The sequence below is a fragment of the Ambystoma mexicanum genome, chromosome 2q (genome assembly GCF_040938575.1).
Source record: "Ambystoma mexicanum isolate Mex_15411 chromosome 2q, UKY_AmexF1_1, whole genome shotgun sequence".
NCBI lineage: Eukaryota > Metazoa > Chordata > Amphibia > Caudata > Ambystomatidae > Ambystoma > Ambystoma mexicanum.
Window position 1 is genome coordinate 1,035,811,942 of NC_090924.1, and position 25,353 is coordinate 1,035,837,294.

The 25,353-nt window shown below is 43.1% G+C and overlaps 1 protein-coding gene across 4 annotated transcripts in view; it reads right to left on the reverse strand.

Annotated features, from left to right (window-relative positions):
* Window positions 1-7,371: 7,371 nt before the first annotated feature.
* Window positions 7,372-25,353, reverse strand: part of CROT (carnitine O-octanoyltransferase) — an 898,406-nt gene continuing 880,424 nt past the window's right edge. For all 4 annotated transcript variants that reach the window (XM_069648391.1, XM_069648390.1, XM_069648392.1 and 1 more), the window contains one exon: window positions 7,372-7,847. In XM_069648391.1, the coding sequence (XP_069504492.1) occupies window positions 7,727-7,847 (121 nt within the window). In that variant the 3' untranslated portion in view covers window positions 7,372-7,726. The remainder of the gene's footprint in view (window positions 7,848-25,353) is intronic.

Below are 25,353 nucleotides of genomic sequence, written 5' to 3' on the forward strand. Positions count from 1 at the left end.
CATGACAAAGGACTGCAAACTCCAAAGAAAAGAACTATCTCGGGCATAAAAGATAAAGATTACAAAGTTTTGAAATCTGACACATTATCTCGAACTGAGACCAAATCAAGGGACTTTGAAACATCTCAGTTCCACGTTAACGAACAAATCCAAATAACGGTCGACGGACTGCATAAAAATAATGGAATAACTCAAAAGAACGATTCAGAAGATGGAAATTGGGCATGGTTAGCTGCAAACTTAAACAATAAAAACCATGACTAACGCTCAAACTGGAGTCCACCCCAGCATTTTATTCTCGGATCTTGGAACACACGCGGATTTGTTCATCTATTCAATTCTCCTTGGACGAACAATTTAGATCTGATTTGTCTGCAAGAAACTTGGATGACAACCTGTCCGCTGCTGCCTGCCTTCGAGATAGTGGCAAATCCAGCCATTAAACCATCCAAAGGTAGGCCCATGTCTGGCCTCCTGATAGCGGTCAAAAAAGACCGTGGACTCAGAATAATTGAAACAGAAAATGCTTCACCGTATATACAAATTGCTAAAGTGGGTATTAACTCCCTAGACAAATCTGAATCTATGTACATAATTAATCTTTACTGGAACCATACTACAACTGGCGTCGCCAAATTCATTGACCAGGTGACTGCCATACTGGATAATATAATGGAAAATACAAACAGACCCTTGGTTCTGCTCTGTGGTGACCTCAATGCCGATTGCCTAAAACTGAATCTAGCATCAAAAGGAAACTTTGCAAATCATAAAGTCAATGAAAAAACAGGTCAGCTCTGGATGAATGAAATGAATCTGAGAAACTTTACATGTTTGAATGGAAACACACCGGGTGATATCCCGGCTCAACCTACATGGAGACGTAACAATCAATTTTCAACGATAGACTATCTCTTCGCGTCCGAAGACCTTGCAGCCAACGTACATCAACTCGTGGTCACCAAAATGAAACATAGTGACCACGACATGCTAAGGATGTCGTTCAACGCCCATAGCCAGACCTTCCAACAACTATGGCCTTATGATACTACGTATCGATCTGGAAGAATTCGTCTTAATCTGAAAATAAAGGATATAAATGCGGTTACATCTGCCCTGCAGAACATCCCTGGGGAGACTGAATATCAACACCTGTTGATCCAATTCGTGGAACGTAAACAAGGACTCAAACAACAAAAAATACAGCACAAACATAAGTTTGATCTTCAAGTTTTACAACAAAAACGAAGTTTACGTAAAGACATAAGGAGGTTACCTAGAAGCAACAAAGAAATATACGCTGCAACTAAAAAACGTCTAATGCAAAAATATAGAAACTGGAGAAATAACCACTATGCCACAATCTTGCAGAATGATTCTGAAGAAATGATGTGCAAACTCAAAAACAAAAACTCAGCTGAATTTTGGCGTGTAATAAACAACTTTGCCGCCCCACAAACAGCACTTCAAGTATCTCCGATATGTCAAGAAACTTGGATAAAACACTATACGCATTTGTTTAATTCACTTGAAGTGGAACACAAAAGCACAAGTGAGCATAAAATTCCGTGGACTCTTGAATTCGATTTAAACGATATTAAAAACACAATCACGAACTCTAATGCATCCAGAGCTCCTGGGCCGGATGGCCTCACGAATTATACAATGAAACAAAACCCGAAAGAATGGGCAAAGCTTTGTCTACTTCTTTTCGAACGAATAAAAACAAAACGTGCTACCCCAAGATCTTGGAAAAATGCTATAATTGTGCCAATTTTCAAAAAGGGGAACAGACTAGACCCGAGAGACTATCGACCCATCGCCTTGCTTGATGTGATAGGAAAAATCTACGCAACTCAACTTCAGCAAATACTAAAATCATGGGCACATAAAAATCATCGTAATGACCCTCGACAAGCGGGATTTGTTAAAGGCGTTGGTTGCGGGCTTAACACCCTTTTGCTAAATTTACTAAAAATGGAGTCAATACGAACCAACACTTCCATCTATGTCGCATCTATCGATTTCTCACACGCTTTTGATAGTGTTGACCGCCACATTTTGTGGGAGAAACTCAAAGACTGGAAGTGTCCAGTAGACCTTTTAGACGCAATAAAAGAGCTCCATTCCAATACCACTATGCAGGTCAGACTTGACCAAGGAGGCTCCTTATCTCCTTTAATTCCAACTTATAAAGGAGTGAAACAAGGATGCCCCCTGGCTGCAATTGTGTTTAACCTTTTTATTTCTGACATTGGAGACGCACTAAATGTGGTAAAAGCCTTTCCACCTAAAATTCACGGCTCACAATTGGGCCATTTGTTGTATGCGGATGACCTCTTAATCCTGGACATCACACCGGTCGGCCTACAGCGAAAACTAGATGCCTTAGAAAGATATGTAACGGAAAATAAGTTATGCTTAAACAAAAAGAAATGTGAAATCTTGATATTTCGCAACTTATCGGTCAACAAAAACAGACCAATTCAATTTGTGTGGCACTTGGAAAAAATACCTCTTAAGATCTCCACTCACATAAAATATTTGGGCTCCATAATAAGTGCACACATAAACGATAATCCCTGGGTGGAGGCCACCAAAAGGAAATGTCAGCAACTGGCTTGTCAAGCTGCGTGTATAAACAAAAAATTCGGGAAATTTTCCATAAAACCGGTGATTAACTTTTACATACAAAAAGCAATACCAACCATGATTTATGGTGCCGAAAATATGTTCGGCTGCTCATATGAGCTATGGAATACACTCGAAAATAACTTCTGGACAAGAGCGTTACACATCTCTAAAGGATGTCCGACCAGCAACGTAAGATTCGAACTAGGATTGACTTCCATACAAGCGAGAGTTTGCTGGAACGCTCTAATTCTATATAGGAAATCACAGCTTACCAACGCAGCTTCCCCATTTAATATAATCCATAAAACAGATTTAGAGCCCGAATACACAATGCTGGCTAAATGGAATCGACATTGTACTGAAATTCTGGATGTAAATAATATTAATATTACAACTTTACTCGAAAATCCAGAGATGGCCAAACGAAAACTACGGAGTGCGGACTGGCATCAAACTTGTAATGAGAGATCCAGTTCACGTCTTTTAAGAGAAGCACCACCAGAGGCAAGAGAGCTAGACAAGTTACAACCTTATCTGATGCAATTCCCCGATCAAATTTCAAGATCAATATATCTGCATTTCCGGCTCAATCTGTTTATGACTAAAGATCGCACAAGCACTTGGCTAAATAAGAAACCTGGCGACTTAACATGTCGCTTCTGTAAATGCTCGATAGAGACACTAAAACACTTGACGCTATTCTGCCCAGAATTTCGATCTCTGCGAACTAAGCTATTCGGACCGTTATTTAAGGCACGAAGCACCTATACTGCTGATGATTGGTGGAAAGTTATGTTTGAGGGTGTTGATCGTAAAATCATGTTTAGTCTAGTTGAATTGTTGAAAGAACTGAAAATACGGCTAAAAGAACCAATCGAGACAGTAGGAGGAGTGGTCCGTGAAAGCGTTTAGAACATCATACGACGAAAGAAGTGGAAAGAAATGTTTCTCATGACTTGTTTTAAAGGTTTTCTTTTTAAACCATACAAAACCAATAATAAAAAAAAAAATAAAAAAAAAAAGAAAGTGGGACTTTCCCAAAGGAGGTCCAGTGAGTTCTTCTCAACTGTTGTTCCAGAACAAATCTCATGAAGGGGTGGGAGACCCCATCTTTTACAGGTACAAGTCCCCGGGTGATTGGACTAAAGCTAGCCTGCCATCGTGGTCCAATCTTTGCCCTTCAAAGAAATGTACTTTGCCGTTCTAACATTACACCCAAGATGCTTTGCTCCAGAGTAAGTGGAGTGGACGGGAAAGAGAAAGAACATGGTGGATGTCTTCTTCGGATGAACATAGCCCTCCTGCCTACTCTAATCCCGCCTCCTTCCCTTCCCACTAGGCACAAAGGTCTTTTGAGATGCAGCACCATCGTGTGAGTGAGGCTACTCCTTTTGAATGGGTGTGCTCCTCAGATGCCTGGGCCCAGGACAACAGCCTGCTGTGTGACTGTCTCTGGCGAAGGTTGTTACCTGCCCTCACAAAGAGATCAAAGAAGAGGCATTGCCATTCAAGTTCCTGTGCTGTCATTTCGCATTCTCACCCTGTTTAACCATAATACACATCACCTTGCACAGCAGAGCTAGCTCATAGGAGCTGACAGGTGCGTGATATCAATTTGGAAGTGGCGGCCATTAATATTAGTAGCATCATGCACTAGGACTAAACTCAGGCATAGCTTTATTTTAGAATGCATGCTGCCACCAGCCTTGGTTACTTATGATCATCGAAGCTTGGGTAGAGGGGAGCATATCTTAAGTTTCACCCTTGCGCTCTAGTTACCTGGCTGTCATTGCAGCCGTCAAATGGGTATCTGTGACCTTTGAACTTGATTTCTGCCACTGGTAGAGCCGGCGCTGCAATTCACGATACTGATGCGGCAGGGTACCGAAACACACACTATGCTTTTTTTATAGAGAGCTTATGAAAAGGGATGGAATTACCTGCATCATTTTATTATTTAATACACATTTTTTTTAAAGGGCTTTGCACTTTTTCCAGTTGGCAATTCCTTACAGCCACGTCTGTCTGTGTGCTTCTGTGGCCTAATAATGCTTAAAAAACTGACAACACAGACCTAACTTTAGCCCTTGTGTTTTCACCCTGGTCTGTTGGTTTGGCTGCCACCCTCTCTTTTGATAAGCAGGTGAAGTCTTTGGCATCTGCCACCGCCTACACATGTAAGCTCATTAGAGCAGGCAAGCATTTTCTCTCCGATAACAATTGCCTTATCCTAGCAAGAGCATTAATCCTTTCGAGGATTGATTATTGTAATGCCCTCTACATCGGAGCAAACAAATCCATTACCCACCGACTTCAAATTCTTCAAAACAATGCCCTACGAGCCGCCCTTGGTGTACCCAAAAGATCACATATTTCAAACATCAGACGTCTAAACAACTGGTTATCCTCCCAAAACAAAATCCACCTCAAAGTAGCATCCCTGGTTCATAAAGCCTTGAACAATGCAGCACCAAGCTATCTCCGCAATAAACTCACAAAAAGAAATCACTCGCGCCCTGCCAGAACTGCAAATGCCAACAGCCTCATCAATCCTAGATTCAGGTTATCTAAGGCGGGGGGTAGTAGCTTCCCGGTGCAAGCAGCTCAATTATGGAACTCATTGCCTAATCCTCTACGCGAGGCACAGCCCTTCCCTAAATTCAGAATCAACTATATCAATTTGCTAAGGACTGCCAATGAATAGCCTATTGGCGCCCACTTATCCTTCACCCCACCCTAGAACATACATTTCATCATGATCTTTATGGTCCCACTCTCTTGTACATAGACTCTCTTGATCATATTTTGTATCTATTCGGCATGTAAACCGCAACTGCTGCCTTCCTGTGATATTTTGCATTCTATTATTTGTATTTTGTATTTATACAGTGTATGTATTCCCATGACCCCACCCTGCAACCTAAGCTTCGCATTTTCTGTACTGCTGCGCCCGGCTACCTTCGGGTTTGGTGCGCATTATAAGTGAATAAAACAAACAAACAAACAAACAAACATCAGGCCAGGGAGGGACCACAAACAAACCACCCCCTCCCAGACCAGCTGTGGAGCAAAAGCATGTGTAGCAAGTGCAATTAAAGTTCTTAATAGGAGACAGGCTACAACTTTGAGCTTTGCCACAAAGGGAGTTTTCAGCCACCTTCACCAATAACAACCACAAGCACTTCAACAAGTGCTATCATATTAGCACCCTCCTTTAAAATGCAAACTCATTGGCTGTCCCTTGATGCCCTAGCTAAGAGCTAGCTATCAAGGCAATCAAGTCTTTCTAATTTGGCCTAAAGCAGGCCTCATTCTAGCTCCTGGTGGAGAGGGTGGGGAACTAAAACATAATCAGCTACTTCCTGACAGTTCATATTTGGCGCTACCACTATCACTGGGCTCATGAAGTGAACTCTTAACAATGTACTCCTGTGGAAGGTGCATTTTTACACTATCTCTCTGAAAATGTACATCCCTTTGACTTTAACAGTTCTGCACACAAGGGGCCCCCTATCAATCCACTGCCTTGTCATCGCGTTGATGCTTTACGCCTCCTTGGGCCACAGTGTGTTCGATAAATCCATAGGGGAGCGGAAAGATCCTTCCTCGGACAGGACCGGCTCACTTGGAAATAATGAAAGGGCAGGTGCTCTCCACTCTGTGGACCCACCTCTCATTACTGGGTCAATCCTGGGCACCAATGGTTTGGGCGGTCCTGCCTTGGACTGCCCCCTTGCGCCCTTCAGCAGCACATTACTCAGGGCAGGCCTCTGCTCTCCGCTGGTGTGCCTGCGCTCCTCCTGGGATATTTTAGATTCTGGCCGATAATATTTTTAACAAAAAGGTTTCGGGGATCTCCCACATTAAATTTAGTGTGGCCGGGGAAGTGGCGTGCGTATGGGTCGAAAGTAAAACAGCAGACAAGGCCGAAGGTGCTGGAAACCAAGCCACAAAAAGCAGACCCCTTACTACAAAGTAGGCCACGTTCCTCACCTCTGAGTGGCGAGCAGACTGCTGAGGTGGGTGCACGCGGCCTGCACAGGAAATGTGGGACATGTACGTACATGACTTCTTCGTTCATTATTTAAATTAATACACATTGTTTATATATTTAAATGGTACTTATTTATATTCTGGCACTATTGTCTTCAATGGAGATCGTATTTATCTTTGCTTCTCAGTAACGCCAGCTCACTATCCCCGCGACCCCCCAACTTAGTATTCTGCTCATATATGGCACATTGCAAAGGCACTACACCCAGGAAATGCCTATCATCTTCAATGTACCATCTGGACGCCATAACTGGCACACATTTACCCACTGCACATCAGTGTATAAAATAAAACTGGAAATAACGGCACGCTTGACTATTCGGGATTTGTTAGACATTGGTGTCCTCTAGTGGCATGGTTTGTGAATGACATATATTCAGATGTACACAGGTTTTTACAGGATAATACAAATATGCTCTGAATGACTTCATAAAGATAAGTGCACCGCCTTGAGATTCCATTTGCCCTGTAAAGCAGCGCTACAGTGCAACCAAGGGATCATGTATCTACCCTTCCCTGTGTCAGACACAATCTGCGCATTTCGCTTACTGGACGTGTACCTGGGAAACTCACACTAGGTACAGCACGAACTAGGCACAATAGCCACGTGTATCCCTGTACCAAGCGAGAATCTGCGCTTCTCATGTGCCATTGCTTGTACAACAAAGACAAAACTCTGTGCTCTATAATTAACCCAGATGGTCATTTATTCTTCTACTGAAAAAGAAAAAAAAAAAGAGTAAAACTAATTTGCAATATTAGAAACATTTACCAAAAAATTGCATTGTTTTTGCATACTGTGCTATTGCATTGCTTGTCTGAAAATACATTGGTATTTTGTTTGCATTGCTAGGGCAAGGTTTACTGCATTAGGAGTCGAATACTAATCAATGTTAATGTTCCATTATTCAGGCCGGTAGGTCCCTAGCAGTCGAGTCCAGGGCGCACGGCCTATGTAGAGATTGTCGGCCCCACACACATGCCAGGTGGCAGGATATAAAGCAGCCTTCTGCACACGTCCCCTCTCTGGGACCCTTCGCTAAAGCTGAGCTCTGGTCATTAGTTCGGCCATCTCGTGGAAAGTTTGGAACAGACTCCTACATAACTTGACTGCATCTGTTTTGGGACTGGACTTCCAGGCTGTGCAGGCCACCACAAACCTGAAAAAGTAAATAAACAAACATCATGACATGCACATACTAAAACGAATGCCAACCCCTGCTTTCTACCAATCAATGCATCTTACATGACACAATATGCGGCTCCATTTGCATTAATTAATTTATTTAATGTGATATAGCTTTATATACAAAAACATTACACATAAATCAATACATTCTAACAATCATAGTATGAACTGCAAATACCAATTCATACATACATAAAATCAAATCGTTTGACAGAATAAAATAAAGTAAAATGAAGTGAAAATGATCACAAAATCAGATTCAGAATCTGCGTCAAAGAACGGAACTACACACCAGCAAACATAGAATGAAGAACCATTTCTCCCTTCGCATAGTCAGATTTACATTTAATTTGATTCTGGTTTTAGACCAATAATTTACATTAGTAGGTAAATCCTTAATCTTGGATGATCTTAAATCGGCAGATTGGCTAAATGGATAGGTATCGCCAGTATATTTTTACTGCTGAGTTGTTTTATCAGCACTCAAGATCTTATCAGCATAGGACCATACTCTAAATAGAGACAGCTGAAGGTGAGCGTTAAGGGTATTCAGGCACTGGAGACAATCTTTGATATGATCTAACGACGAATTCACTGTAATGTTTAATGTAGCCCCACTAATGGACAAAGCGCTAGTATATGTTTAGCCGTTTCGGGCTACAGACAGTTCTTATATATCCGGCAATACCAATCACATTTAAGTATTGATCGCTCACGACCCATTAATGTCAAAACTGGTAAATGGTTAATTCATAATAACAGTATAAATCTTCTTAAATTAACTGATGGGCATAGATTTAAATACTTTTGCGCCTTTTTGAAAGTATACAGTACATGTGACACAAATGTATAACTTTTTAAGTTATTCAGATGTACATAATTATTCTGCCAGTCCCACACATCCATACGCTTGCCTAGATGATATTTCATATGATGTTCATCTCTCCATTTGAGGGTCCAAGATATTTCTTCAAATAATGTCTCCATATCAGTTGTCAACTTACATTGCTTACATGTACCCTCTATGATCAACAGCCATCGAAGATCCATGTTGGTCAATGCCTCAAGGCCATAGATTGTCATTGGGACCAGGCACTGAATGTATAATTGGCGCGCTCCCCACAGAGAGTATCCACTTTGATTCTGTGTGAATTGGCAAATCAAGGCCGTTAATTGGGCAGCCTTTATTTTTTACCCTTGTATGCAAGTATCATAATTCCCTTTGTTGTCAAAATCTACTCCGAGATATTTATAGGAGTGCGTATATTGTATTTCAATAGTCCTTACATACAGTCGAGGTTGCACAATCTTACCATGTGTATATAGAAAAAGCTGTGTCTTGTCACAATTGATTGCAAGTTCATTCAATTCGGCGTTTTGCCACAGCCTCTCGGCCGATCTAAGCAATACACTGAATGTATGATCAAAGATCAAAAGATCGTCTGCATACGCCATTACCACGCAGTGCCTGGAACCCATTTTCGGAGGGCAATTATGGACGCCCTGAATAAATTCGGGAATGTCAGAAACAAAGAGATTATACAGCAGGGGAGTGGTTACGCATCCCTGCTTAACACCCCTGATTTGCTTGATTGGCCTGGTCATAGTACCTCTGTTGTCCAATTTAAGCTGGACAGTTCTATTACAATGTAGGAGCTGTAAATAATAAAGTATTCCATTCAGAAAATTCATGTCACTTAATTTGTTCCACAGTTTCTTGCAACTCACTACATCGAATGCCGCCTTAAAATCAATGTATAAGGCATATAGGGGTGGGCTGTTTGGTTGTAATGCTCTATTACTTAGAGCGTCCATTACTGTTAGATTATGTGCAGTAGAGTAACCAGCTCTAAAACCGCTCTGAAAGCGATCTAACACCCCTACTTTGTCCACCCAAATTTGTAATAATATAGAGGCAAACATATTTCAAGTACAATCAAGCATAGACAACAGCCTATAGTTTCCGGGGACAGTTTTGTTCCCTTTTTTAAACACAGGGACTAGAATGGCAGTTTGTCGTGTGTCAGGGATTCTTCCCTCCTTTAATACCTTGTCTATTAGTATTTTCAACAGGGTGGCCCAAAACCGGGGGTTGTTTCTCATAACTATATCTGATAGGCCGTTAGGTCCCGGTGCTCTTGATGATTTTAAATTACTGATTTTATTTTGGAGCTCTTCCACACGGACAGCAAATGGAGGAAGAGGTACCCGTCTTATTCTGTCAAGTGACATCCCAAACTTACTTCCATAATCATTGCCGCTTTCAATAAATTCTACCCACTCCTGTGCAGTCATGGGGTTGGCCAGGGGGGTTATCCTGCAACCTCTAGCTTTCCCCAGGAGTGCCCAGATGTTACGGGTATTCCTGGCACATAATACTTTTACAATATGCTGCCATGACTCTAGCTGTTTGGCCCTTTTCTGCAATTTTAGCCATAGACAGTATTTGTTTTTCAGTTTTCTAGTGGAATTATGGATAAAGGTCAAGGTTCTTCCAGATGTTCTAACTTTACAGATGTCCCTCTGAGCTTATGTTTAGTATCCCTGATTTCTTTGTTGTAGGGGGCTTCGGTTTGAGAGTCTCTAAGCCTTAACAGTGACCTTTTAGTGGCATGTTCACCTGAGAAGGATTGGATCCAACTCTCAATTTCTTCCATGGACATGTTGTTAGACCTGGGTAAGTTGCTGGTATCTCAGACACTGGTAGCCAGCCCTGCTTTTCGAATATTATTTTCAGAACATACTATCCGCGTGGCTGAGTGATTTACTAGCAAGTTACCCATTTTGATTACATTAGGTGAGTGTTTTTCGGGTCTTAGATGCATAATCAATGCCTCATGGTCACTCCATTCATTTTCACATACTTTCATATCTTTTACAGAAGCTGCCACCTCAATACTGACAAAGATATAATCAATAGTGCTCTGGGTGGTACTTTCCTTCCAAGTATTTTTCCCTGGACAATCACTTTGTTTGCGCCCATTAATAGTTTCCAGTTCCCAACCATTAAAGAATCTTAACCAACTGTCGCCCTCCTTGTCATAAATATTGTGTTCCATATGGCTATGTGATTGCAATAACCCATTGGTGGTTATGCCACATCCCTCCTTAAAGGAGAGTTCCGGGACTTTTTTTTTATTGTCCCTACGGTTCGGCCATGTGTTTTTAAGCATAACTCGGTAGATCGTAGAAAACTTTCCTATGGACCTTACCCGACTTTTCGTCCATTAACGCACTCGAAATCAGCCGCCATTTTCTGATAATCCTATCACTTGCCGCATCGCCCTGGCTCACCTGCTTTTGCGGCACTAAATCAAATCCCCCGCCCCTGAAACAGACTTTATCAAAACATTCATATTCCCCGCCTCTATCCGTGACGTGACTGTGCTGCGTAGGCAAACGCGCCCAGGCGTCTTCTACGCGGCTCCACACAGAACCCGGAAATCAACACAGATCAGCTCACACAACACAGCGCGCCACAATTCGCAATATGAAACTGTACTTTTAAATCAAACCGCAAGATTGTAAATTTGGTAAAGTACATTTATTTGACATCAAATGTTTAGAGAATATTCAGCGATTTTCTTTTTTATTTGCTCTCGATCCAAAATAGTTCGTTTTGAGGCACGCGATGTTCCTTTGCTGTACACAGGGTCTTAGATCATCTCACAATACAGCGCCACAATTCGGAATATGAAACTGTGGTTTAAAAGCAAACTGAAAGATTGTACATTTGGCAAAGTACATTTATTGGACATCAAATGTTTATAGAATATTCAGCGATTTTCATTTTTATTTGCTCTCGATCCAAAATAGTTCGTCTTGAGGCAAGCGATGTTCGTGTGCAGTAAACAGGGTGTTGGTTTACGATAAAATAAGCTCTTCGGTCGCACTGATAATCGCATGGCTGTTCCAATAACGAGGCACTAGGCCACCACAACGGTCTGTATGTTGCATCTAGCCGTTAGTACCGCGTAAGGGCATACTTGTACTTGGCGATCGTCCCATAAAATGGTCAGGGTGGTAACGTTGTTCACGCGGAGAAGCAACTGGCGGTTAAAAAAGCCGTCCGCCGGTGTCTGGTACTCGTGACACATGCAGTAATGCATGATGTACCTGTTTGAAAAACATAAACAATGAAATTAGTCTCACCATCAGATCTTTATTAAAATTATTCATTTTATATATTCGGTCGTGAAATTATTTCATAGCTAGGACAGTGCAACTGGGTTTTAAACGTCAAGGGGGGGCTGTAGGATACTGAGACAGTCCCTCAGTGCAGGGGTTGACAGGGAGTGCAGGTGGAGAGTGGAAGGGCCCAGGACCGAGATCGCAGACAGTGGACCAGTTGTAGCAGGGGAGAGGGAGAGAGAAAGCAGAAGCAAAGGTTTTGAGGTGCTTCCGTAAAAGTAGACGGTTCTCCCCAAGATAGTGCGCGGTACAAAACAACATGCCACATAGAACGAACAAGTACAACTTAACCCGTCTTTAAAGCTACTGTATAGTAATTAAATTGCGGTATAAACTCATCTAAAGAGTTACTTACATTATATTTGCATTTTCCATTGCGTCTGTGCGTAGGGCAGCCCCGAAATACCACTCCTTCTATGCCGACGTTATTTCTTCTAATGAACGAACATGAAATGGCTTTCGTTTCTGAAATTATATTCATTATCGTTTCTTACGTGGTCCCGGCCTGTCAAGGTCAAAATACAATAGAACCTTATACTGAGTCGTGGGCCATTCTGGCACCCGAGAAAAAATCAAAGCAGCTGACCTTCACTTTGAACGAGCACACATTCCTAGTTAGCTACATTCAGTGTAAGGCATTCTCACAGGACTTGAAATTTACACTCCATCTTTGCATTTTGTCTGCGTGCTTTGCAGCCACACAGAACCATAAATACAGAGACATTCTATATTTTTTGAAAAATGATTTATATTACTGTTTGGTTTAATTTAATGCGCAAATGAACAAGGTTGGATATATACACATATTCAATGGGCCTGCGACATGAGGAGACTTGAGAGAACAGACAATCAAATTACAATCATTTAAACCGTGATGTGTATTTCTCAATGAGTTCTTCTTTAGGTGGACATGGAACAGATGCAATGTTGGGTGGCAATGCAGTTGTCCCCTGCACAGGTTCGTTCACAACTCCATTTATGTGCCTATCTAGGACGTCAACAATAAGTTTCTCAATAAACTCATATTGCATATCCTCAAACACTGGTTTGATCACCCATTGTTTACTTCTTTTAGTGAAGGCCTTATTGTAGCGAAGCGTCCCTAAAGTTCCGGTCGTCCTACTTTGTTGACGGCCAACATTATGGTTATGTGCCAAGACCGCTAAAAGAGTCCGATTTATCATGCCCTCCATGCCAAAATGCAATCGTTTTGGCCTGTACTTGAGGCACATATTGTGGAACACCTCCAAATCTCCTGTGTGGCAGAATTCCGTGAGTCCCCTCAAAGCTTTTGTTATAGTTTTATCAAATACAATCTTTTCAATGGCTTTGTGAGTGGGTGATGAAGGAATCAACCACTTCTTCTTCCGTGCCTCCTCTGTGGACAAATGGCCATGTTCACAATTGTGGAAATGTTGGTTCGTGTTCCATCGGTGAACGTTTGGACAGTGTGGCATTACTGACCGCCATTTTTCCAGTAGAATTTCCAACGACCCTCCACATGTTTTTGAGCTCCACCAAAGATGGTTGCTGATTGACTTGGACCACTGTGAAATACCTTGCAATTCTTTTTTTTTACCTGCAGCCGACAATTTTTTATTGATTGATTTTGCAAGATGCCAAACGTCAAATTGGTGATTTATATTTTTGTACTGTTCTCTCATTGTCTTGGCAATTGAAACGTGTCTGTCCGTGGCTATCAGGTCGATCACCATTCCCCGCGATTGTAGTTCTTGCAATGATGCTACAAAGCCAACTTTCTCCATGGCCACTGAGGATGTACTTTGTGACACCTGCACGACCACCGAACTCACAATTTTCTTACTTTCCATGTCCTGAAAGTGGTAGGTGCAGTACTTGGCTGAAAATCCTGGGCTGTCGCACTGTCCATCACCGGCTAGCCTGAACCGTTTGCCCGCGAATGTACTATCAATAGACATTTTTTCCATTCTCCAAGCTTCGCTAATGGCTGGAAATAGATAATCGGTTTGGTATTTGTAGAACTGAGTTTTCGCAATGAAATGGATTCCCACAAACTGAAAGAAAGACTCTAATTTTTTAAAACTTGAACCACTAAAAAGTGCAGCCGCTGCACAAAGTAGATTGCCTGCTGGCAGTTGTCCCAGCATAGGTTGTGCAGACCATGTGAAAGGATGATATTTTGTACAGGTGGCATGTATTTTAAGGTTAGTGCCTCGAATTGCACGAGTCACATTAATCAATGGCTCCCCACATACTTCCCCACCAACCAAATGCCCACATTTCATCCGAATAATAATATCAATCAAACAACTATCGAATACAATGAATTTGGCCTCTTTCCTTATACTGTCACTCTGCATCCCAGCTGGTTCGGCCTGTAACGTTGAGGACATGTCACTCACATGAAAGGTAGAATCTCTGATATCGTCTTCCGCTATGTTCAGTGATATTGATGGTGTTTCATTGTCGCCTACTTCATTCTCTTCCATTGCAACATCTGTTCCTTCTCCGGCGATGGGTGAATAAAACAATTTCTTCAACTTTCTCGCGGTCTTAGTTTTTGCGGGTGTGGATTCTGTGAATTGATCTCCGACTGCATCCGAACTACCAGGAGGACATTCACTATCAATGGCTGGTGGTGATATAGCTCCGTTGTCAATCACTTCATATTCTTCCCATTGGCACGATGCTTCTCCAGTCTCAAGTCCCTGCCAAAAGGTTTGACAAGCAACATCTCTCGTTCGCTTCACTGTCTGTGTAGATCTAGTTCGTACACCCACTCGCAACTAGAGGACAGATTGGAAAAGGGGTGTTCAGTTTAAACACAACTTACAGTATTGAACTATTAACAGTGAAAAACAACATAATATAGTGACCAGGACACTAACCTTCTTTTGCTTTCTTTTCTTTGAAACTTTCTTGCCTCGAACTTCAACATCAGGACGCTGTTGCTCCGACTCGTGTGTATATGTCTCCACTTCCTCTTGCGCTGCAACGACTATGTTTTCCTGATAAGCACATCCATCACGCACTGACGCTCCATCGACTCCCTGAAACATAGAACTTTCATTAGTATGTATAATAATATCGAAAACACAAAATGTACTTGGGGACCAATACCCACGTACATCTCAATAGCAAAACACGAATGAACGCTTTGTGTAGAACATTCAAACGACAATTATTCACGCATTGTTGATCTAGTTAGATGGAACTGTCAAGATCCATACCTCGGGCTCCTCATAGACTTCCATTGATGATATTATTGAAGATGATGCTTCAGTGACTCCCTGAAACACAGTAATTGCATTAGTATGGTTTTCTATTCTGATAAAAAGAACATAAAGTTTGTGCAGGCGTCAACGGCTCATCTAAATAGACCTGCACAAATGATCAGTTGTCTAAAATAAATAATGGATATCTAAATATGATTCGATTTGCTCGATCGTTGGAAGTGTCACCACCCAGAAATCTGCATCAACTGCTAGGGGTGATGTTCTTGTAGAAGAAGCTCCGTCATCTCCCTGAAACATAGTACTTGCGTTAATAAAGAAGGAAGTATAGCGGATGTAATCACGTCATATGATCTCGCTTGATCGAGCTGTCAGTATCCATACCTCGAAATGCATAAGAACATCAAGGGACGATGTAACTGCGGTGCACACTTCTGCAAGCTGTTGCGCCGACCCGTAACTGCACGCTCCCCCTTCTTCTTGGACTAATGCTCCATCGACTCCCTGAAACATAGGACTTTCATTAGTAATGAACACAATATTGAAAAAAGAAGACACAGACAAGGGCGACGACAGAAGGACATATCAATGGCTAAAAACGAAAGAAACATTGTGTGTAACAATCACGCTACAAGAATGCAAGATCTGATGATCTCCATCGATGGAACTGTCCTGAAACGTACCTCGAGCATCTGAGTGACATCAACGGTAGTCGTCAATACGTTGGACTCCTCAGCATCTCCCTGAAAGACAGTACTTGAATTATTTTGGATAACAATAATTATAACTGAAAACAAAGACTAGAGGACGAGTACAAGGGTGTACCATTAGGTAAAATAATTACACGATAAATTAAAACTATTGATTTACATGCCTAAAACAAGTCAATGGCAGAATAGCTAAGTAAGATTACCCGATAGGCGCTTGAAGTGGCTGATGACTGCAATAACGACACGGATGGAGAATCTTCCGCCTTCATATTGAGTGGATACATAAATGCTACACACTACCGCAAGGCCGAGAGATAAATACGTAAACTTGACTCACCAGTGGAGGGATGTGGACGAATAGAGTGGGAATAGCGGTTGAGAGCAATTTTCGCCTCACTCGCGGTGTGTTCTTCTTTATTAGCAATGATGTGGAGTACATGTCAGAGGTAAAGTGCCTGCTGCAGATGCGGTATCGATCACCCCTCTTGTCCGCAAAGACTTCTAGGACTCTACTTTCAAGCTCAGAGGGTGGATATCCGCAATATCGGACCCATTCTCTTATCTGATCTATTGTCTTAGGGAAAACATGCATTATAGTACCTTCAGATTTATTATGGGTCTTCGAAGGGCAACCGCCAATGGAACAGGCAGGCATTGTGGAAAGTTCTGAAAAGTAAAGATCAACAATTCTCTATGAATACCAATGTGTTAAAAAATTAAATGACACATAAAAGGTTCAATGCAAGGTATGTTTTGGTTCTTGGAACTATACACGTTATTCACATGCGGATAAGTATTTGAATAACTTTAAAAAAATAGAAAAATAATTTGACTAAACTCAGAACATGTGACTAGTTCCTTGCATGTACTGTCTTGAACGAAAAGAAATTGGACGCAAAATGAGTATGGTACATGGCCTTACCTTGACGAGCAAACAGTTAGATGCAGGGATCAGAGTAGTTTCTTGTCGAAGAACAGGGAGCAGTTCACAGGTTGCAAACTGACGAGTTTCCTCGAAGTGGTCACGGAAGTTCACAGAGACGAAGAGCAGATAACCAGCACCTTCACGGGTTGACTAGCAAAGTGCAAAGAAGTTCTCATTATAAATATGAAGTGGGTTATAAAGAATTCGAAACAGGGGTGTGTTTGTGAATGAATGACGTGTATGAATCACGTCCAGCGTGAGGGGGGATGCTTGGCAGGAGACACGGGGTCTGGCGGTAGACATGGGAACAACAACCCATGCTCTATAGACCACTTTGAAGTGTACATGGTCTTTGGCACCTCTTGGCCTTTATCGCTCCCTGACAGCTCCACTTGCCAGCGCAAGTACCCCGGTGCGAACTGCCTTTGATAGGGCGGGGGGTGGATTGGGGCGGTGGTCGTGCAGACAAGACACAGGAAGACTCGTGAATGGAGACACACTTATGTGGATTGCAGGGGGCCGTCCAGCGTGAGGGGGGATGCTTGGCAGGAGACACGGGGTCTGGCGGTAGACATGGGAACAACAACCCATGCTCTATAGACCACTTTGAAGTGTACATGGTCTTTGGCACCTCTTGGCCTTTATCGCTCCCTGACAGCTCCACTTGCCAGCGCAAGTACCCCGGTGCGAACTGCCTTTGATAGGGCGGGGGGTGGATTGGGGCGGTGGTCGTGCAGACAAGACTCGTTTGCCGCAGGGCCTCACCAAGGAGAGGCCATCTAACTGCATGTAAGAGGCAGGCTGCAGGATCTAGTACATGGAAGGCAGGGGGGTGAGTTTATAAATACCTCACCCTCCCAGGAGAATATATGGGTGCAGTTCACCCTGGAGACCCTGGATCCCTAGGCAGTTAGTCAGCAGCAGGCTGGCCTGTGGTGGCAAGGCGGCACGGGCCAGAGGGGGTCATCTCTGTACCCGGTGCCCAAAAGGATGATTTATTATGATCAACCATATTGATTATTTACCTATAACCATGTTTTGTATCAATAAAATCCAACGGCCTTCCTTTTATTGCCAACGCTTGAACAAAGTGGTGTGGTAAGTATTTTTGGGGGAGGAGGCAAGGCCGGGAGGCTTGATGCCAACCCGCAAAATAACATATGTATGTCTGCTGCATATGGGTTCAACGGTTATGTGGATTGAAGGCTGGCGGCCAGCGTGAGGGAGGATGCTGGCCGGAGACATGTGGTGTGACAAGACAAGGCACAGGAAGACTATTCAATGGAGACACACTAGATTCATTTAAAAAATCAAAACAACCATTGTTAAAATATATGTTGGGTTTTATTTTAGATCTTAATTTCAATTGAACATAAATAATAAACATTACACATTGTAAAGTTGCGGTTGCAGCACATCCCGGGAAAATCCGCGGTATTGTCCACTGTCGCTGGGGAAATGTTGTCTAATGGCAAGTACCGCACAGGCAGGTATTACTCTCCGAACGCGGTGTCCGAGCCTCCCGTGAAGCCACCAAGTGAAGCAACGATAGGCCACCAGCCTGTACCACCTGTGAAAATGAAAGATGCAAACTGTATTAAAATGACAACTTTCTTATCACTGTCGATTCAGGTAAAAAATGTCATTCTGCTTTGAAAAAAATTCTATCTAGAAAATGCACAACATGGAACCAATTTACATGCATTCGAATGATATGTAGATGTAGTTTTATATGTGGGAGACGACCATGAAATAGTAGTGGCATCACTGACATCACAACCAGAGTATACTTACTCGTTACTCGGATTACGCGGACGAACAGTGCCGCAAAGTTCGTGCATAAGCACCATCATCATCCTCAACACGGTCCTCTGAACTCTGGCAGCTCGGTGATGCATTGCGGACTTGGCTCGCCTTCCGAAATGTAGGCCAAGCACCCGGAATTTTCACGGCAGCAGCAGTTCTCCTCCTCAGTTGGCATTAGCTCGCACCGATTGCACGTGCACCAGGTGGAGACGCCGTCCATGCGACATGGTCCAGGCTCTTCATCCGTTGACTGGTCCTCCCAACTGCCGTCCGAATCCCCATCGTTTTCGCGTGCTTGCCTTTCCAGTAGTTCTTCCTCGGTGTACTCGGGCTCGTACATATACGGCATTATTGTAGCCATTGTGTGGTAAAGAAAGTAAAATAATTTATAGCGGTGGTACTGGTATCTGTTCACACGGGCTACAATCAACGAAGGTAGCTGACCATAGCACAGAAACGAGTCACAGAATACTCAAAGTAACACACAGAGAGTAATGGAATCGAAAATCTGCTGCTGTGTGTTGTGAAACGGTGTGTTTATACTTATTGAGGAAAGAGGCGTCCTGCCATTTCCATGGCGACACTTCATTAGCTGAGGCGCAGCGATTGTTGACACGAAACGTGCTTTGGCGTTGGGAAATGGGCGGTACGCGTCTGCTGATGTCAGGCTCAGGGGCGGGGGATTTGATTTAGTGCCGCAAAAGCAGGTGAGCCAGGGCGATGGGGGGAAATGATAGGATTATCAGAAAATGGCGGCTGATTTCGAGTGCGTTAATGGACGAAAAGTCGGGTAAGGTCCATAGGAAAGTTTTCTACGATCTACCGAGTTATGCTTAAAAACACATGGCCGAACCGTAGGGACAATAAAAAAAAAGTCCCGGAACTCTCCTTTAATGTGGCAATTGCGATCTCCTGTGAGAATTATATAATTACTTTTAGAGTTATATTTCCATTAGCTCAACAGATCACGAAGTGCATCCTGAACCTTTTCTCTACAATATGCCCCTGGAGGATTATACACATTTTATAACAATAGTTTTACCCAGCACTCATCCATCATGATTGTCGCTTCAACGGCATTGATATTTTCCTCAAATGGGGTAACCATCTTTTTAGTCGGTATTGCCTTTTCAGTCCCAATTAAAAGCCCCCCATATGGCCTCCCACGCAATGCCTTCTTCGCAAGAGTTTGGAATGTGGTATACCCTTCTATCCAAATTGGCGAAAGTAGCCATGTATCTTGTGATAGAAATAAGGAATGAGCAGCAGTCAAAGGGAGAGACCTATTCTGAGTTAAGAAATGGCTGAATCCCTGTGTGTTCCATGTTATCACAGAGTATCCTCAGTGTTTTTGCATCACCATTGGTAGTGATTCTGCCAGCTACTTTAGAGTGCTTTGATTGTCACTCATTTGGATGTTTTTCCCCGGCGGGAGAGTAGGTTCACTGCACTTATTGTTTCCTTGTATGTTTATTTTCTCTGATAACGTCAGGTCCTCTTCATTAGGATTAATGTTGATGCCCATCCCTACTTGCGCCAAACTTTTCTTATGCGTTCGAATGAGTTGTGCAGAAGCAAGAACTTTGCAATGTAGTGCCGCCAAGTTAGAATTGGTGGTCTTCAGAGGATCCACAAAAGTGAAATCTTCAGAGAGTATTACACATAATCGGGGTATTAGATGTCATTTTGCCAATACAGCCGCTCTTGCAAGCCATCTGCCTCTCACTTTTTTGACTTAGGTTCTTTATGATGCACATTTTATTCTCAGCTGCATTGTTATCTCTTGCTGACATCATTTCTTCAGCTGAGAGAATAGTCTCATAACCACCTGATTTTGCCATTCCACAGGGTGTAGAGAACGTGTTTTCTTTTGCGTTAAGGCTTTGAGAGAGAACTGAATCCTGATTGTTGCCACTTACAAGTGAAATCTCATCCGATCTTTCAGGTATACTCCAGATGGTTAATGTCCCTGGCGCTTTCTCCAGGCGGTTTTTTGCCTTAAGGGCTCTTTTTCACGCTTTTTAAGAATTCTTTGGCGGGATGGCAGTTGCGGGTAGTGGCAAAGTCACTTCCACCACAGCTTTCTTGGCCACCGCCTTTTTAGCAAATAGACGCTGTTTCCTGGAATAAAAGTTCACTGAATTATTGGTAGATGCTGGATTAGGTTCTTCGGTTATTGTTGATTCAAGTATATCCTGCACAATCTCAGATGACTTATTGACTGGCTCTTCATGTGCTAGCTAGATCTATCCTTGGATCAGGGAAGTTAAGGTGGAGCACAGTATTTACATGGATTCTTCCACATAACTCTAGCAAATCTTTAACGCAAATTGCAAGGATCCCATAGAAGCCTGCAAGTCGGCTATTGCTGTAGAAAGGGTTACATAATTTGCGTTGCTTATCCTGAATTCTTCTTGCCGTCCAGTATCATTATTATCAATTTGCAGATTCGGTGACGCTGACAATCATCCCGAATCTGCCACCACTGGCAAGCTATCGGCAGGGTGTAATACTTGCGCCTCAAGGATAATTGTGTCCTCATTCTGGGGTGTGGCCTTACTCGTTGCAGGGGCAATGGATCTCTGGATCGACAAGCAGAGATCCAAAAGGGAGTTATTATCAATGTCCTCATAGTTTGTACTATCGAGAGGCTGAGTGCCGTTATGGATAGGTGCTGATTCCTCCTCTGTGGGGTCACTACTATTATCCTTTGCGGCTTTCTTTTGGAAAAGTGTCGGAATGGTTTCCTTATCACTTTGCCCTACAGGCAAGTTCACTGCATCAATCTTGGTTTTTTCCATTGTGCTTTCCTCTTCAGGGTTGCCCTTCCTTAGATTGTAGCCGGCTTTGGCTGCTCTAACTTTCGGGGGCATGTCAGAACGGAATATATACGAGGGAGAATTGACTGCAATTTCCCGATGTAGAAAGATTAGATGTTGTTTTATATACCATCGGTTAGCTGACCTGGTCGACGCCTCCCTCTTTTGGGGAACCGTTAAGTGTGTAGTTTGTAGTACAACAAAACATCACAGTCTACCGTTTGAATTCAACAGTTAATCAACGGACATTAGTGTACTCAGTTCAGGACTCCGCTAGATCAAAGGGGAGGTTCCCCTGCAGTCTCCCGCTCGCTCAGGTTAATGAGTCTACTTTAGAGCCGCTCACCCTTGGGACTTGCTGTGTTGGTCCCACTTTGTTTTAGTTGTCAGGGTGGGTTATTAAACAGAGCTCCTCCGCCACTCCAGTCCACGAAGGTCCACTTCCACATCACTTGACTCCACGCGTGCTCTGTGCTGTAAATGTGATTATATGCAGACTGCTGGATTAACTGGTCGCAGGCTCCTCTGCAGAATAGTCACTGTAGAAAGACTGTAACACGACCACGAAGGACCACTTCCTCACCATTTGACTCCGAAGATGTGCTTATGAGGATCCCAATAGCACACAGGCCCCATTCACACAAGCTGTTTGTCACCGCGATCGTTCGTTTTTCATTCGCATTTAAACATGCATTGTGCTGCTTGACCACACTCCTTGATGTGTAATTGGAAGTTCAGGGCTCTTCAATGGCCTTTTCAGGTTCAGAGCGTAGTAAGCTTGTGACAATAAATGATAATTCCACATTGAGAGTTTTGCGTTTTGCCTGGTTGATTCTGCCCATTTAGAACAGACGCAAATTCCAAAAAAAGGGTCTAGGAGTTCATTGCAATTGCAATTCACATAAAACCAGCTGCACCTTGGACTCTTTCATTGAAATGTCAGTTCGGTGTTTGCATCAGTCTCCGGACTCGAAGATCAAAGGTCTAGATTAGAACCCACTTTCTGCAAACAGGTTTGTGCGCTAAAAGGAAATCGCAAACATAGCTCTAGTGGATGCCTGGTCCCCTCAAATTATTGGGTTTGAAACATACGCACTCTACCCATGATCTGACTGTACCAGGTTCCGGAATGGGGAGCTGTCTACTATATTTTAGGGGAACTTACTTTGGAAGACGAGCGAACCCCTACAGCGAAAGAGGAAGAAAGGGCCGAGACAGCGCCTGGGAGTGACGCTAGCCGAGAAACAGCAAAGCAAAGAAGGAAGACCACGTGAAGACGGAGGCAACCACAGAAAGGGAGACGCTGGAAAAGAGGGGGCGAAAGAAGCAAAACCTACGGGAAAGAAGCATTTAGTAGACAGTGGCAGCTTGCAAACATGAACTACTTCAGCTTTCCACAGGTCCTTCATGCTGGATTGCTACGGCAGCAGAGCATGTGTTCATAATAAACTGGTTTCATGTCCCTCAATTTACCATTTTTGGAAGGCTGAGCTATCTTACCCGCCGGGGCCGAGAATAGAGAGGAAATGGGCAGCACCCAATAGAGACTGTAATAACTGAAAATATTAGACTCCATATAGTGTAGACAATATTTGAAATTTGAAACAAACGTAGTCATTAACATTATTTTTACAGAAATCGTACATTGATTGGAAAAATATCATTTTCATATGGAAAAAAGAGAAATATAATGAAAAGGTCACAGTCAAATTCTCGACTACTTTGTGACCCTTTAGTCACATTCTCATAATTGGGTTTGAAAGGTATATTGTGTTGTTAAATAAGGTCTGCCGTAATGTATTGTATGTCGATGATTGTAATCCTATATACCATCACGTGAGATGTGTTATATGACTTAATTATGTTGTTTTAATAATGTTTGCTATATAAGGGGGTAAGTGACCACATTCTCAGTCACCATTATGTACTAACTCACACTGCAAAGAAACTGAATGTACAAATGACTATGAATTTCACTTGTAACGCCTCAAGGGCAAGCAAAAGGTTAAGTTAATATTAGCTATGTCATGCTAAGAAAAATTGCTTGTTTTTTAAAGAAAATCATATGAATAAAATGTGTATATGTGTTACATGTATTCTGGGTGTTCTCTAAAACGCAGACCACTAGCAGTGGTCTGTCAATAGTATGCTGGATCCTTTCACAGCCAGTGTCCGCAAGGTGGGGTAGCCTTAGTCCTTGTCTCATAACTGTTTTAATAATGTTTACATATCATGGCTTCCGGTTCTTCCATATTACATTTTTTTCAGTGATTAATCCTTTTGTTGAAAAAATGTGACCTTATGTCCGGATAAAACGATGTGTCACTCCCCCACTGCCCAATATCCAGGCTATAAGCACCACTATGGCTCATATACCGTGGAGATTAGCCAATGGGGGTAGGCCTCACTATTCGCCGCAGGCTCTGCGCTGACTGCACAGCTCTCAGCACAGCGCTCCCTCAACACAGGAACGCTGTGCTGACATGTATGCTGACAATGCCGTATGGCTCTCAGTGCGGCGCTTCCGCGAGAGTCATGTGTCCATGGTTGTCAGCGCAGCACTCACTCTTCACTGAAGCGCCACTCTGAAAGATATGCTGTCAGCGTGGCTCTCCACCTTGCCTGGGCCACATCTGACAGACGCATCTGACAGACGTGGCCCAGTCACAAAAAGTGGCCGGCCCCACAACCGCATTCCTTACCTTCTTCGGGAGAGGGTGGAGGCCCTCCACTGAGCTCTGCTTTCATCCTGCCTGGGCCGCACCTACAACACGGCCCCTGCTTGTGAAATCGGTCATCTCCTCCACCGACCCAGATGTTGGCTGCAGCCTTCGCCGGGCTGTATCTGCTAATTAACCATGCCCCTTCCTCCTCATCACATTTGGAAGGGGTTGCTGGGAACTGTTGCTACAATGGGATAGGCAGGAGAGGATGGGGACAGCCTCCCCTCATAGACCTCCCTTTGGGGGTGTCTGTGCGCCCACGTTTCCTAACTTCCAAGCCTAGTTTCAAAATATATGAAGTGGCACAAGACAGGATCCACTGGCTGCACCTCACTGGTTACTAGATAACCAAGGGCAGAACCTTGCTAGGCCCACATGCCACTTCTACCGTCAGGCTATCTCTGCTAGGCTGCCTAAATCCCGATGGTCCAGACAGGAGAGAGGCCTAATCAGTGCATAGAAAGATCCACAGTGTGTGAATATTTAAAATGTTATGCAATGTGCGTGTGTTGTGTGTATGAGCACAAGATTTGGAAAGAATAGGCACATGTGAGTGCGCAAGCCTGTGTGTGCGTGTGCGTTTGTGTTGTATATCAGTAGTGCTGGCCTATATTGAAAATGTCGTAGTATGCTCCTGGGTAGTGTTGGAGACGTGGCATACATTGGATTGTTTCATGTGTTAGCCGTCTGAACCGATTGTACACTGTATGGATTTTATAACATTTTCTCAAATATTGTGCTGTAAAATACATAATTTTACACTAGTGGTTTAAAAAAAAAATATCCAGGGGAAACTGCACCAAACCCTCTTGGAGCTTCCTCACTATATTCGATTGTTTGCGCTACTTTGGGGGGAAATATTAATAAGACACCACTACAAAAAAAAGCTGACCCGCTATGTTGGCAGACACTTTTCCATGAAGACATGTATTCTGAAGTAATACGAGAGTGGCGATGATAAACGAAGTCCCCCCACTCCTGCATAGCCGTGATATATGGCATGGCAACATCCTTGCCAACCACCTCACACGTAAGTGGTACCCTAGGAGGTGCCGTTAAACAACACAGCACACTTTCCCCCATTTTAA